This window comes from Dermacentor andersoni, chromosome 11 (genome assembly GCF_023375885.2).
Source record: "Dermacentor andersoni chromosome 11, qqDerAnde1_hic_scaffold, whole genome shotgun sequence".
Classification (NCBI taxonomy): Eukaryota; Metazoa; Arthropoda; class Arachnida; order Ixodida; family Ixodidae; genus Dermacentor; species Dermacentor andersoni.
Genome location: NC_092824.1, coordinates 123,106,554 through 123,120,569, shown reverse-complemented (window position 1 = coordinate 123,120,569; position 14,016 = coordinate 123,106,554). Strand labels below are relative to the sequence as shown.

The following is a 14,016-nucleotide window of genomic DNA, read 5'->3' as shown; positions in this document are numbered from 1 at the left end:
TCAGCTTCGATGCAATACAACCATATTGTGCAGTAAAGGATACAAACACCGCAAAGGCAATTTACGGCTCAATATTTCTGACAAAACAAAAGCATAGTTTTGCTAGAAAGGCGAAGCATCGATTGCAATAGCAAATTAGCAGACAATCATACGAAGCAAGGATAGTTGTTTTATCGGCCGTATCAACTTGTAAATATTCACTTGCTAACTAACTTAACGAGCATACTGTCAGGGCACACAGCAAACATGAACACATCACACTCGATGACCACTGTTAGGATCGGCCTGCAGCTATTTCAGCCCACTGCACGTGTTCCAATCCAACCGGGACGGTGGCGCACTTCAGAGAACTGCGGGTAACCAGCAGCCACGTGGCGAGGGGTCAGCTCAGGGGAGCTCTCGAGGGGAGGTAATTGGTGGAACCTCCCCATGCGCTTTTCGAGACACCAGACAATGTGCTACCCGGGCGCACCACCCGGGACGGCTCCGAGTTCGACGAAGCAGGCTTTGTGCGCAACACGACAACGCCGCCCTGTTCTGCTATGAGTGGGGGAGTTGCCGTGGGAACGCCGACGAAGGCTCGTTCCCACGCGCCAACCAAGACGCAAGACAATGTGCTACCCGGGCGCGCTACCTGGGACGGCTCAGAGTTCTACGAAGCCCCTCTGACGTCGGCTCCGGACCATTACACCTGTGTGTGTGTGCGGCACGTGTATGTGAGCCCTCCTCCTCCTTCAAAAGGGCCGGTCATCTTCAATGACGTCGAACTATGACGTCGAGCAGAGTGCTTATAAGCAGCGATTGTCGGCTGCTAGAGTGTGCTCGTTGTCGTGCTCGAAATGTACTCGTGAGCTGTTTGCTTGTAAGCTGTTTGCTGTATGCTCGTATTGCGGACTCCATTTGGGAGTCACGCTAGACTGTCGATGTGTCTCTCGTCTAAGATGTAAATAATGTAAATAAATCCTGCTCTCCTAAGTCCCGACGAAGAGTCAAGCTCCTTCCTACAGCTACGACTGCCAAATCTTACATCTGAATGGCAGCGGTGAGATCGGCCTACTGCTCGTAGATCGTCCGACAACTCTAACAAATTGTGGCAGCGGCGAGATCGTCCGATGAATCCTACACCACGGACACTTGCTGTCAAAACGCTGGCGTGAGGAAATGCAGCAGCAGCAGCAGCAAGTGAAGTGATCTTTATGCTGTCTATCACTTCAATGCAAAGTGAGCACTGAGAACACACAGCATGCACAAAGCTACAAGCCACTGATGCAGCTAGACTTCCACCGACACAGGCCAGCACATTCTCACAACTTTGGGGCTCAACCCCACAACAACACCACCAGTTCACAATATGTATCCCATCCCCAAAGAAGTGCAGGATCTTCTCACAATTCATCTGCTACCTAAGAATGCACACCTGGTCCATCACAAAGCTCGGAAAGAAGCCCAGGCAAAAGTCCTACACAAGCACCAGCTGCACAACACTGGATCGGTATATGTAGAAGCCGCTCAATACACTCAACACAATGCCTTCGCGCTAAGCGTTGTCTCTAACATGCTAAGGCACAATGCAAGCTCACTCCTCACTGGAGGCAGAAGAAGCTGCCATGGCCCTCACTATCTCTTCCACAACTGCCGCACTAATTCGAAACAGCAATACGGAACTTTTCAAAGGACAAGCTACATAAGCTAGCCCTCCAAATTCTCAATTCTTCGAGGCCCCCTTCTAGACCAATTCAGCTCCTCTGGGTACCGGCACACATGGGCAACCCTGAAGACAAAGTGGCCCATCACTCTGCTCGAGCGCATGTTATGGTGGATCCACACGACGGACTAAATCCATCATTCCCGCGAGGGATGGCGCATCACGTGACTACACGTCACAGATTCATGCCATCCGTGCGTCGTCCACGACCCCCACGGCCAAAAAATACCGAGCTATTTTTCGCATACGGATTCTGGCGGTCAAATGTTGTGGATTTAGCCTAGGATGCTCAAAATGTTGTGAATTTAGCCTAGGATGCTCTATAAGTCTGCCAACAATGCACAAACGTGAGGCTCTTGCCTGAAGTGGCATTGTTTCGCTGGTACTGCTCGCCGCATCACGTTCGCCACATCTCGCCGCATACGATGACCCGCGACAGCAACTGAAGAAGCTGCTCTCTTGTCACTCGAAGCAGCCTCCGGTATTCCTCAACGTCACTGACTAACATCTCCTGGTACAAGTGGTTTTGCATACCCAGATGCTTCTTGGCAATATAGTCCTTATGCCAACAATACCTCTTTCGATTTAACAAGTACTCGCCATCATACAATTCGGACAAAACAACAGCTGTTGCGGCCAACCGTCGTTTTCTTTCGATGTCCATGTTCATTCAGAGCGGAAAACAAATATGACCTAGTCTTCATTACACCGATGGCACTATCTAGAGAGAGTAGAAACAAGCAAACATTTGCAACTTACGGCCACTGAGATCTGCTCGGGTGGCCGCAAAATCTTCGAGGCCATGTTCAACCAATACTGCCACTCTGGTAGCTGGTTTACTACACGCCGAGAATCTGAGTATGGCCTTCGGAAACGATGGCCAGGCATCACGAATACTTTGCTGTCGAAGCTTCTGGACACAAATGTAAAGCAAATACAAGCATCAGTTTGAAACTTACGGGCCACACAGTGAAGGACGACGAGTTGATAGGTTCGAGGCGGACGGCAGCCGCTTCGGGCAGTGCCGCCATGTTTATTTTTCCGGCGCGGTCGTGTGCTCACCCCGTCCGTCGTCTGGATGTGCTTTGCAGCTGTGACGAGCGGCGGATTAACCATCCGAGAACTGATTTTCGCGCAACCGTCCGTTGTGGGGATACACCATTAAATGGGCAGGGCCGGCTACAGTCCCAGATGGTGCGGGAGACTGCCTGGTCACATATAATAAATAAAATTACTTTACATTATCAGGAGCAGTGCCTCCAATATCTACCTCCCTATAAGCCGCTCACCAATGTCGAACAAGTGACCTGGCAGCAGCTCCAATCCTGCACATTCCTATTCCCAGCTCACTTAGCTCTAATACACCCAGGTCTATATTCACCGGAACGCATCCCATGCGGTGCCTCCAGAGCAGACTTCCATCATATTGCCACAGGGATGAGAGCAGCCAAAAGGGATAAGAAACTGTTTTTATAAAATATATATAGAGAGAGACGGCTGCAGGCTAGATGGCAGAACAACAACACGAGCGCTACTCTGATCGTTGTCTTCACCGTCTTTCTGGTCCATGCTTGGCAGGATGCATGCTTCAGTGCGCGGGAATAGCACGTAACAATATTCTCTACATTTGATGGGGTATTGCGGTGTCTAGTTCCGACCCGGCTGCGCAAGAGCAGCTGGTGGGCTGGGCTTTGAGAGTCGCTGAGGGTCACAAGCTCCCAGCCGCCTTACGAGATCTACAGCCAACCCATTCGTAGCTTGTATATAAGGCTCAAGTATTTAATCAATATTTTCCACCTCCACCATGCATATAGACTCTTTCCCCAATGCAGCCTCCCCCCCCCGTGCCTCGCAACGTTGGGTTCGTCGCGCGGCATGGGAGATGACGCGCTTCTCTGCGCTTCCGTCCCTTTCAGGCGGGCGAGATTGAGTTGCAATCGTCTTCTCCCCTCGGCATGCTTTCACTTGCAATGCAGCGTGCGGCGTGCGGCAACGGTGTTATCGGCCTTAGACTTTATGCGGAACCTCATGGTGACGGCAGAAATGCGCTTGGAGCGCACATATAAGTCCTATCACAATAATAAAGAAAAGTGCATGCATTAGAATTAGGTCAATTCCATAATCAGATATTCTGGACTATGCTATTGCTTGAAAATATTCCTAAGGCAGGCTGAAAATAGCCGTTTTCGATTGGAGATGAAGTGTGTTCAACGTATTCACTGTCTCCTAAGCTACACCAAGTCAGATGCTGCTGCTAAAGGGGTCACTATTGGGGTCACCATAGGGGTCAGGCACATGCTTGCTAACTGGTCAAGTTCGAATTATTCGATGAAGGCTAATTTTAGGATTAAAACAACGAAAGCTTGGGCCCATAGAAATGCATGGACGTCGTATGGGGCCTTTGGGTGGGATCAAATTAACTGAAAACTCGAATAAACCAGAGTCAGATTAACAAAAGTCTACAGTATATAGATTTTCACCAATGTTGTCTCCTATGCATGAAGGCTATGCCTAACTCACCACACAATTCATGCACATGGTACAATCAATGCAATATATACCTATTAATTCTAGAAAGATGAGTGCCTTTCAAATTTAACACTGGTCATGATCACCTGAAATAACATTTTTATACCCCAGGGAGCACACAGAAGGAAGGAAGCGGATGCAGTATCAACTGGTGCCAATGGCAATCCATCACCATTGTTCAATTTAACCACTCACACTAACCAGTGCTTCTCTGAGTGAAAGTAGTTTAGACAGTTGAGGGGATTTGTTTCTTCTGCTATTACGCCATGTCATTTATTTTCAGCAAACCACTGTTTGTGTTTCATACAAAGCAAACAAGCATTGGCTCTGTCAATGAAGCCAACATCATCAACCACAAAAGCAGACATGCGGAATGGGTCGTGGTTTATGCCATCAGAAGCTGCAAATGCATGACAGTTGCCAGAATATCAAATGTTCACAGGTAAATGAAAGAATTCATTTTACAGATATCTAGACTATCAAATAAACAAATTAAGCTAATGTTCCTGCAGTTTTATTTTCCGAAGTGTCGAATTATTTCTCCAATAATAGCTTCCCTGTCCAAGCACTTCGATTACATAGAAGTTTTTTGTTTGTGCCAGATGTGCTATATTAGGTTTATTCTTGAGCACCTATTCATGATATTCTGCACCTACACCCTCAATGCTCCAAGGTGCAGCAGTGCACTCTGTATCGCAGTCTTCGATCGCACGGGATGCAAGGCAAGGTGCTGTCATGGTGCAGCGCACCTTTGAACCTTTGCTGCAGGTAGGTGCAGCCTGATGCACCACAACCGGCACCGCCTAAAGCTTTTCATTTAAGGTGCGTGCACCTTTCCTGAATCAAGCCAGCCTAATATGCACTGTAGTGCTGGCACCCATTTACCGCACAATTAGCCAATGGCATTTTGTATCGGGAGACCGCGAAATTGAGGTACCCACTTGTCAACTTCCAAGCATACGAAAGCACTCATACGTGTCGCCATGCAATGAGGGACACCACGGGGCTGCCGTTTCCCTCGTGGTGCTTGTTAGCAGCGGTGCTCGTTAGCGTGAACTTTCTTTTAGTTCGTAATACAAGTGGAATAAAGCGCACATGCACATGTAATATAAACATTGAGATTTTAAACAATAACTATGCAGCACTTTCGGTTTACATACAGTAATCTCATTGAGTACAGCTGAAGTACCAAGGTTCCATCACCAGTTCACTCAACCTAGCATTTTTTGTGACTCTCTGTGACAAATTAAAAATTCATTTCTACTTAAATTGTGAACAGCATGCTCAAATCTATCACTATAAATTATAGTCTTTTTACTTCCACCAACATCTCATGACCCATTCTGGGTGGTTGTTGGTCCCTTTAAACATCACATAATGTTTAACTGTGTAGATTGCCGTGCTATTCTTTGAGATCATAGCAAATGTATGTTGGTAGGACATCCTGCATTCTTCATAAACATTGTTGCGGATGTTGGTCTGATAAGGGCTACAGTGTCACAGCAATATTGTTAGTTTTTTGACTACCTACATGCAATACCTGTTTTGTGTAGCAAATCCAAACTCATTCTTTAGTTCTCTTTGCTTTGGCAGCCTGATGATGAAAAGCAGTACTCACAGAGATGGGCACATAGATCGCCAGGGAGTAGCCATATAGGCAGAGGGTCTCCAACAGGGAGTAGCGAGACTCCACCTTGCGGTACTTGAGCACCGCCCACAGCACCAGTGGCACCAAAAACATGTACACCGTGATTGCCGTCGATGCAAATGACACTGCACCAAGAAGAGATGGATGCACAATGACACAGCATGGATGCATCTTCCTACAAGTATTTCATAACAGGTAAAGCCTTGAATGCTGACTGTCATTGACCTGTTGCTTGTTGCATTCGTTGTGGGCTGCAAGGTGAGGCACGGACGGCAATGCAAGGCTTCTAAACATCCATGTGCAAAGATGTTGAAATGGCTATGGGAAATGATGCAAATGTATTTGCAGTCCTGGGTCATGCGCACAAGCCTTTTATGTAGATATTGTTTGCAGATCCTCCATAGCTGCAGTAGTGTATAAACACATCTTTGCAGCTGGCAATCATTAAATAGAACTATTGTTAGCCCTTTCAGGCGTGAGTTATGATGCATGCTCTATAAATGTGTCCAATATACAAAAAATTATTTTAAGGTAATTTACGCTCCACTGCAAGAAAGACAAGGTGGTAGGATGGCACTTTGTGCATTTTCTAATGACTCATCGTAATTACTCATCATAATTAATATTTATATACTGTGCAAGCAATAATGCTCTGTTATCACATTAAAAAATTATATCATAGAGTTGAAGCACATGCACAATTTATATATTGACTGCAAGCATTACAGAAAAGCAATTTTTTTTTCTACAGTGCTACCAGAATGCAGCACACTGAATGGCCCATCAAACATGGTAGTTCCTTCAGTAAAGTGGTCAACTGTAGCAGTACACAAGCACATTGGTAGAGATATGAAGGCATAATGCACATGCTGGGGTTCACCTGATGCTCAATGACTGCTGCTTTTTATTGGCCACCATTTCAAAGAACAGGCAAAGAAAAAAAAATCACAGTTTCACCCAAAAGGCGAACTATTGACTGCAATTGCAAATTATTAGACCGCTAGACAAAGTAAGGTTAATGGTTTTATCAGCAGTATAAACTGCTGTAAAAATTTGCATACTAACTAAATTAAGAAGCATGGTGCTACATGTGCACACACAAACATGAATGCATCACACTTGATGACCACGGACACTCACTGTCAGAACACTGGCTTGATGAAGAGTAGCAGCAGCAGCGAACAAATTTCCCTTCACGCTGCCTCTCACTTCAAAGTGAACTAGGCACAAGAGAACACAGCACACACAAAGCAATCGGCTATCTCAGGTTGTCTAGTGTTCGATCCCACCGCAGATTAACATCAATATAGGGAGTGCACGGCTGCGCCAGGTGCAGTCCCAGCCACAGTAGAAGATGCATGCTAACCTGGCCTCCCCCCACCCCCTTCCCACCACTCACCACCTTGCATGCGCAAGAAGGCTGCACGCACCTTTCCTGCCTTCTTCCCTTGTGCATCCAAAAAGACGCTGCCGCATCAAGTCACCATCCTTCTCGGCTCATGCTCGCACGATTTCCCTTGACCCACAGCATAGGGCACGCAGCTGCATTCTTATTTCACTTGGACTTCATACAAAACCTTATGACAATGGCGGTGAATCTGCCGATGGCAAAAATTCGCTTGAAGTGTCCATATAATAGCTATCTCAATAAAACAGGTCACATCCACAAAATGGGCACACAGCACATGAAGGCGTCAGGAGGATGTAAATGTGAATTTTAGGCATGATGAATTTAACCTTTTCCCATGCAAACTGCAACCAATATTTGTAGCTGATTGGTCATTTAAACAGTTACAGTCCCTATAAGTTATTACAGTCCCTATAAGCTTGTTAATGAAATTTACTAAGAGTTTTTACTTGGTACCATCCATTAAAAGGTTTCTGAAACAATTTTTGTTGTACATACGAATATCAATTAAATATAGAGCATATCTCTTAAGTAATGCTTTCTCACAAGAATTTTATGTCAGTGCACTGTACAGCTAAAAGTTATTAAACATAACCCTCCACTCAAGTTGTAGTGTTTCCCCTCAACTCGCATCCCATGTGGCCATGGCTATGTCCCTACTTGCAATTCATTTGAACTGAGGGTGTTCCCACATATCTTTTCTATGAAGATATCCTGCTACTGAGGTGTTGCTGTCCTCAAGACAAAGTTGACATGTAGCACATGCATCTCCAGGATCTCCTACAGTGCACAGTTGCTGCAGTTTACTCCCTGCAAATAACTGCAGCACAAAAGTTTGAGCACTGGTTTACGAAAGTCCTTGAGTGGTACATAACTGCACAGTGCTAAAACCATTCATGCTTCTACTACAAGAATACACTGTTGCACCTATGTTTATGTGTGAAAACCAGTGGCCATTGCCACTGTTAAATTATCTTACATCATTACTCACCCAGCTCCTTACGCCATGCAGCCTAGCTTAGAGGAATTTCCTTTATTCCACTCCTTTCCTCGCAAATGCATGTGTACAAACAACAGCCGCAGCACACAATCTTCGGAGAAATAGCACCACTGGTTTGAAGACGCTTATACATTTATTGCAGCTGTGTCTTTATTTTCACTGGTACACTCAACAGCAATTTTATGCTGTCTCTTCACGCTACTTGCTGTTGCGACAGCTGCCACTGAGAAACGTGCTAGGTCAAAAATGTGTCCTCGTCATGTACTGGCATATCAGCTCTCTTGTACTGTGCGATTCTTTTCTACTGTCTCATTCTCATAAAGTGTTTAGCCCAATGAAATTATGATATAAGCCCAGCAGCACAGGGTAGCTATTGGTTTTAATGAAACTGCTATTGAGAAAACAGGGTGTTGCTATGGCAGCCAAATGGCACATTGTGTGAGAAAGAGAAAATTAAAAGAGTCTTGTGCTGACCAAAAAAAAAATGTGTACAAGACAGCAGACGACAAGAGCACACACTTCTATCCTAGCGTTGCTCTCAACAGCATCTGGAACACCAGAAGTGTTGCAGAGCGGCCATTTGGGCACACGCTTATGTCAAACATAAACATTTCCTGTCAACTGTACTAAAATTAGTATGCATACACATACTATTATGAACCCTTTATTGACGAGTGTTGCCTACAAGCAACAAAAAAAGAAGCTGAGTTTTGGTATTGAGTACGAAGTTTCTGACCAAATGTATTTGGTTAACACTAAATAACAGGCAGGAAGCATCACTTGTTGAATTAGGGCAGGAACACAGGACGAGGAACTGGACTGTGAACACAGTCCAGTTCACATACAACGAGAGCCGTCTGTAGAAATTCCAAACAAAGCCATAGGTAGCTTGGGGTAAAGCCAACTTCTAGCTCTTTTCCTGCCGTTTTTTTTCTAGTGCTGAAAAAGTTTCAGCAAAATATTTTATTCTTTCATTGATTATGCTGGTGATGATATGTGGGGTATATGGCATAAAGGCCAATCATGGCCAAAGAGTGCCAACATTGATTATGCTTGTTGTCAATGTGTTATGTACATTTAGAAAGAAAATAAACATATTTTTCCGACTATCTATATGTGCCGTCATTAAAGAGTTCAAAGAACCTTAGTAGAGCAGCATGCTTGAAGCAGTCTGATGATGTCATGTATGAAGCCAATTAGATTGCTTGCCCAAGTAACATCTCACCCACCAAATGTAGAATGAAGAGCAGGTGAATGCAGTGGCTGATCTGTGGTGATGCAGCTTGTGTGGATGGATATGTGCCGCAACACCATCAGTGGACTTGTACTGAAAATCACACATGAACATCCCCACCCATCTGTCCGTTACAATATGCCATTGAAACAGCTGATTGTCACACTGACACAAAGTATTATACCCACTACAACCGCTGGTTACCAAAGTGAGCATGATGAAGTGGACGGTCGTGCACGTTCCTCTGATTGCCTGCCTTCATTAAAGAAAGACCATCGCTTGGCAAGCTCTTATGAATTAACTCCGTGACACTTTTCTGGTGGAGGTGTGTCGTAAATCATAGAGTTTCTCACTACATTACCTAGAGGGAAATCTGGCGCTGCTGCGCTGTGGTATGCGTGGGAATGCCGGTATATTGTGACTTCGGATTGGCACCGTTCTCGGAGAGACAGGACACCTTGAAGACGCGCTTGGCAAGCACCGTTCAGTCTGTCACAATGATTCATTTTCTACTAAAACAGCACATGAAAAGCTGTTTTAGCTTTATTATTACACAAAAACATGTTTTGTTTAACTATAAGAACTTGTTATTGCATGTACAACTATGTGATAGGTAAAAAGTATCAGTGGGCCGCTAAAGTTGGAGGGCAGACGGCAAGACTCGTGCTCGCTTTGGAACACTTTGTCATTTGTTCTTGCTTTTCTTCGCTTGGTCATGCACTGTAGGTGAGTAAAGGTGTAATATGCGTGAATGGAAACATTTCATGAAGATTTTACTTTAAGAACGCGTTATTTGTTTAGCCATATCCACGTTTTAGACGAAGCCTCTTACAACACCAGCCAATGCGAGCCTCGCAGACACATATACCGTCATTCTCATGCCGGCACGGTGCCCCATTAAGAAACTCCCATAGACGGTGGCGCCAGATTTCCCTTTAGGTGTTATAGTGAGAAACTCTATGGTCGTAAATGATACGACTGCCAGAGACACAGCATACTTCTGACTCGATGCCAGTGAGTAATCCGACAGAGCTAACCCCTGTGCACGTATGTACCAGCCATCGTCATCAGGGCCTCCAGCCACAGCACGGCCTGCTACCTGATCCTACAAGGACGCTGCAGCAGCTATCTACTGCTGCAATTGCTGCACCAATGCAGGTCCTCTTGCATCAGCTGCAGACACGCAATGTGTTCCATGGAGGTGTTGTTGAAGATGCCGAAGACTCGCTTGGCCCCTTTGAAAGGGTCGCCAAATTCAAAGGTTGGTCCCAAGAGCATAAGCTGCGTAATGTGTACTTCACTCTCGGGGATTTTGCAAAGATGTGGTTCGAGAACCACGAGGCAACATTGACATTGTAGGATGAATTTCGTTGGCAGTTAGTAGTCATACATACCAGCATGACCAGAAAGAACAGAGCAGAGTTGGCTACTCAGGCAAGAATGCAAGCTCTTAATGAGAGCGTCACTACGTATACTGAAGACATGGCTCAGCTCTTCACGTGTGCAGATGCTTCAATGCCTGACAAAAAAGCCCGGCACCTAACGCAAGGTGTAAAGCAGGAAATCTTTGTCAGCCTTATCCGCAACCCACCGACTACACTTGCGAACTTTCTCGCTGAAGCCTGCATTACAATGAAAGGTAACCAGCAGCTTACCAGACATTACAACCGAAACGTGACTGCACTTTCAAGTTCCATCCCTAACGTGACAGTTAGGGATGGACAGTTAGGAGTCAGTGACATGAGTGACCTGAGGGAATTGATAAGCGCTGTCATAAGAGCTCCAGAAAATGCAGACGGTCGAGCCCCTGGTCGTGCGACTTTCTGAGGCGGAGATGGTACAAGATGAGATCAAGCAAGAAATCCAAGTTCCTGAATGCTATGGGGCACCACAGCATCAGAAGCAAGTTTGGATGGCTTATGTGGAAGCCATACAACACCCATCACTGTATAACACCTCAAACATTGTGCGCACCGTGGAACAGATGGAAGTAGGGTTCAGGCGTTGCAGTAGTCCACCATTCATGGACAAGTCCAGTTCAAGAAAGAGCGATGTCTGGTGTGCTCCTGACCACAGTGACCTCTGTTTTCATTGCAGTGAAGCCAGACATATGTACAGGGCGTTGCAGTACTCCACCATTCATGGACAAGTCCAGTCCAAGAAAGAGTGATGTCTGGTGTGCTCCTGACCACAGTCACCTCTGTTTTCATTGCAGTGAAGTCAGACATATGTACAGGGCATTGCAGTAGTCCACCATTCATGGACAAGTCCGGTCCAAGAAAGAGCGATGTCTGGTGTGCTCCTGACCACAGTCACCTCTGTTTTCATTGCAGTGAAGCCAGACGTATGTACAGGACATGTCCCTCCCGTTGCGTCGGTCTCTGTGGGTTCTCCCCGAATGTGCCTCATCCACAACCTGGTGAGCGCCCAGTAGAGATCGAGAGCTTCCTCGCAAGTCGTCACAATTCATTCGAACAGCAAAGGCGCAAGCTTCACTCACTATCACCTGCTCCATCACGATAACGGTCACTAAGTCCCCTCTTATTTTGAGACGTTCCCAGGCAACGTTCGCCCAGCCCTGCAAACTGGGAAAACTGAGTTCAGCAACTTCTGGAGGTGAGGCTGCTGATGCTGAGTGTACCGCATACACTACATTGTGACGAAAGTGACGACAGCAATGATAACAGAGCGACGTTCAAACGCACTCAGGTGATCCAAGGCACGTGGTAACATCAGATATACCCGCAAGCATAGACAACGAAAAAGTCACAGCTTTAATTGACACTGGCGCGGATAGCTCAGTTATAAGCACAGAACTTGCCGCTAAGCTGAAGAAAGTTTATATGGAGTGGACTGGGTCACAGGTTCGTATTGCCGGAGGTCACCTTTTAAATCCCATGGGCAAGTGTACAGCACGGTATTCTGCCCAGTTGTTCAGAAAACTTAATACTCAAAATGGATTTTCTGCTGGCGAATGGGGTCATAACTGACTTGACCCTTTCAGGGTCAATGACGTAAATCTACGGCACCGCGAACAAGTAGAAAATGGTTGATGCCGTGTATTTACGGCACTGTCTGTATGTTTGAAAAGCGCGCCAATTTCCTAATTTTTTTTCTTTCCTGGCGTGTGCTGCCACTATGGGGAAATACAGGGAATTTTTTTCTCGCGCCTTCCTCTTTCAGTTTTCGTTGCATGGTTTGTTTTAGAGCTAGTTTGCTCTGGCACGTCTATATACTACCGCTCGCGCATTGGCGCGCGCGTGGGCAGGCGGCAGTTTGGGTTTTGTTCCGCGGGTGGTGTCGGCTTCTTGTATTTGCAAAACTGATGGCTATCTCGTTACTAATAGCCAAAAGGGTGGCTGCCTGTTTCTCTCTCGTTTAGTGCTCACAGGGGTGAGCATAGGAAGGATGCCGCCATGCATGCATTTCCTTTTCTTTTTTCTTCTTTTTTGGGGGGAATCTCGCAATGTCTAGTTGTCTCTGGTTGGTGGTAAGATGAATATTAACGGAAGTCTGTCACACGTTTTGCTTTCTTGATGGGCACACAACCACACAGTTTTCTTGAGTGCGGTCACCTATGCAGTTCAATTATGCTATGGATGCAAATATTAGTGTAAGAGCAGGAACATTTGAAACTTGTGAAATATTCTCGTGTGAACATGTTCTAAGCCTTGAACTATAATCAAATTTTGAATTCCTATAAATTTATTTCCTTTTTTTATTGTTGTTATTCATGAATAAAGAGTACATATATACTAACGCAAAATATCTTTTTCTCATTTTATGGTCACCCTAGAAAAATTACGGTTAATTTTTGTCGAAGTAAGTCTTTCAGAAGAATTGGAATCTGCAATAAAAAAAAAAATAGACCCTGGGCGGTCGCATATGGCGAAAAGATCGACCCCCAAAGGGTTAAAAGAATCACGGGTGACCTTTTCTACTGCACATGCGATAGTGAGCAATGCCGACGACAGGCATAATTGTGATAACACCTTGAGAATAGTCGAGACAGCGTCATGGTACCGCCAAGTAGTAGTCTGCTGACTCTTGTAACCTGCAACGTATTTGACGACTATGAGAGTCCTGCTGAGGCAAGCATTCCATTGCTGCTCCAATGACAACTCTGTATTGTGCGAGGGCACATCTGGTTTCAGAACAACAGCTTATTCGTCCTGGTGACAAATTTCAGAAATGAGTATCAGCACATAACTCAAGGCACAGCTACAGCCCTTCTCCATGAAATTGCTGCCATCTCCAACCTTTGTTCATTGGAAGCTGCATCACCTGATCCAAAAAATGCTGATAGCCTGACCCGCCGCATACCATGTTAACCCCGGCTTGTCAAAACCAGAAAAACAGCAACTACTAAATCTCGTAAGTGACTTCTCTGGCTGCTTTTCTACCGAGTTAAAGTTTATCTCACAAATGTTACAAAACATCATATTCTTACAGACGAGTCAGCACACCCTGTTCGTCAGCATCCATACCACAT

At 45.5% G+C, this 14,016-nt stretch overlaps 1 protein-coding gene across 7 annotated transcripts in view; it reads right to left on the bottom strand.

The window, feature by feature from the left end:
- LOC126539350 (protein YIPF1) overlaps window positions 1-14,016 on the bottom strand; it is an 81,168-nt gene that overhangs the window by 21,553 nt on the left and 45,599 nt on the right. For 5 of the 7 annotated variants that reach the window (XM_055075547.2, XM_055075546.2, XM_055075549.2 and 2 more), the window contains one exon: window positions 5,853-6,007. The exons of the other annotated variants lie outside the window; for them this stretch is intronic. In XM_055075547.2, coding sequence (XP_054931522.1) covers window positions 5,853-6,007 — 155 coding nt within the window. The remainder of the gene's footprint in view (window positions 1-5,852; window positions 6,008-14,016) is intronic. 7 annotated transcript variants of the gene reach the window in all.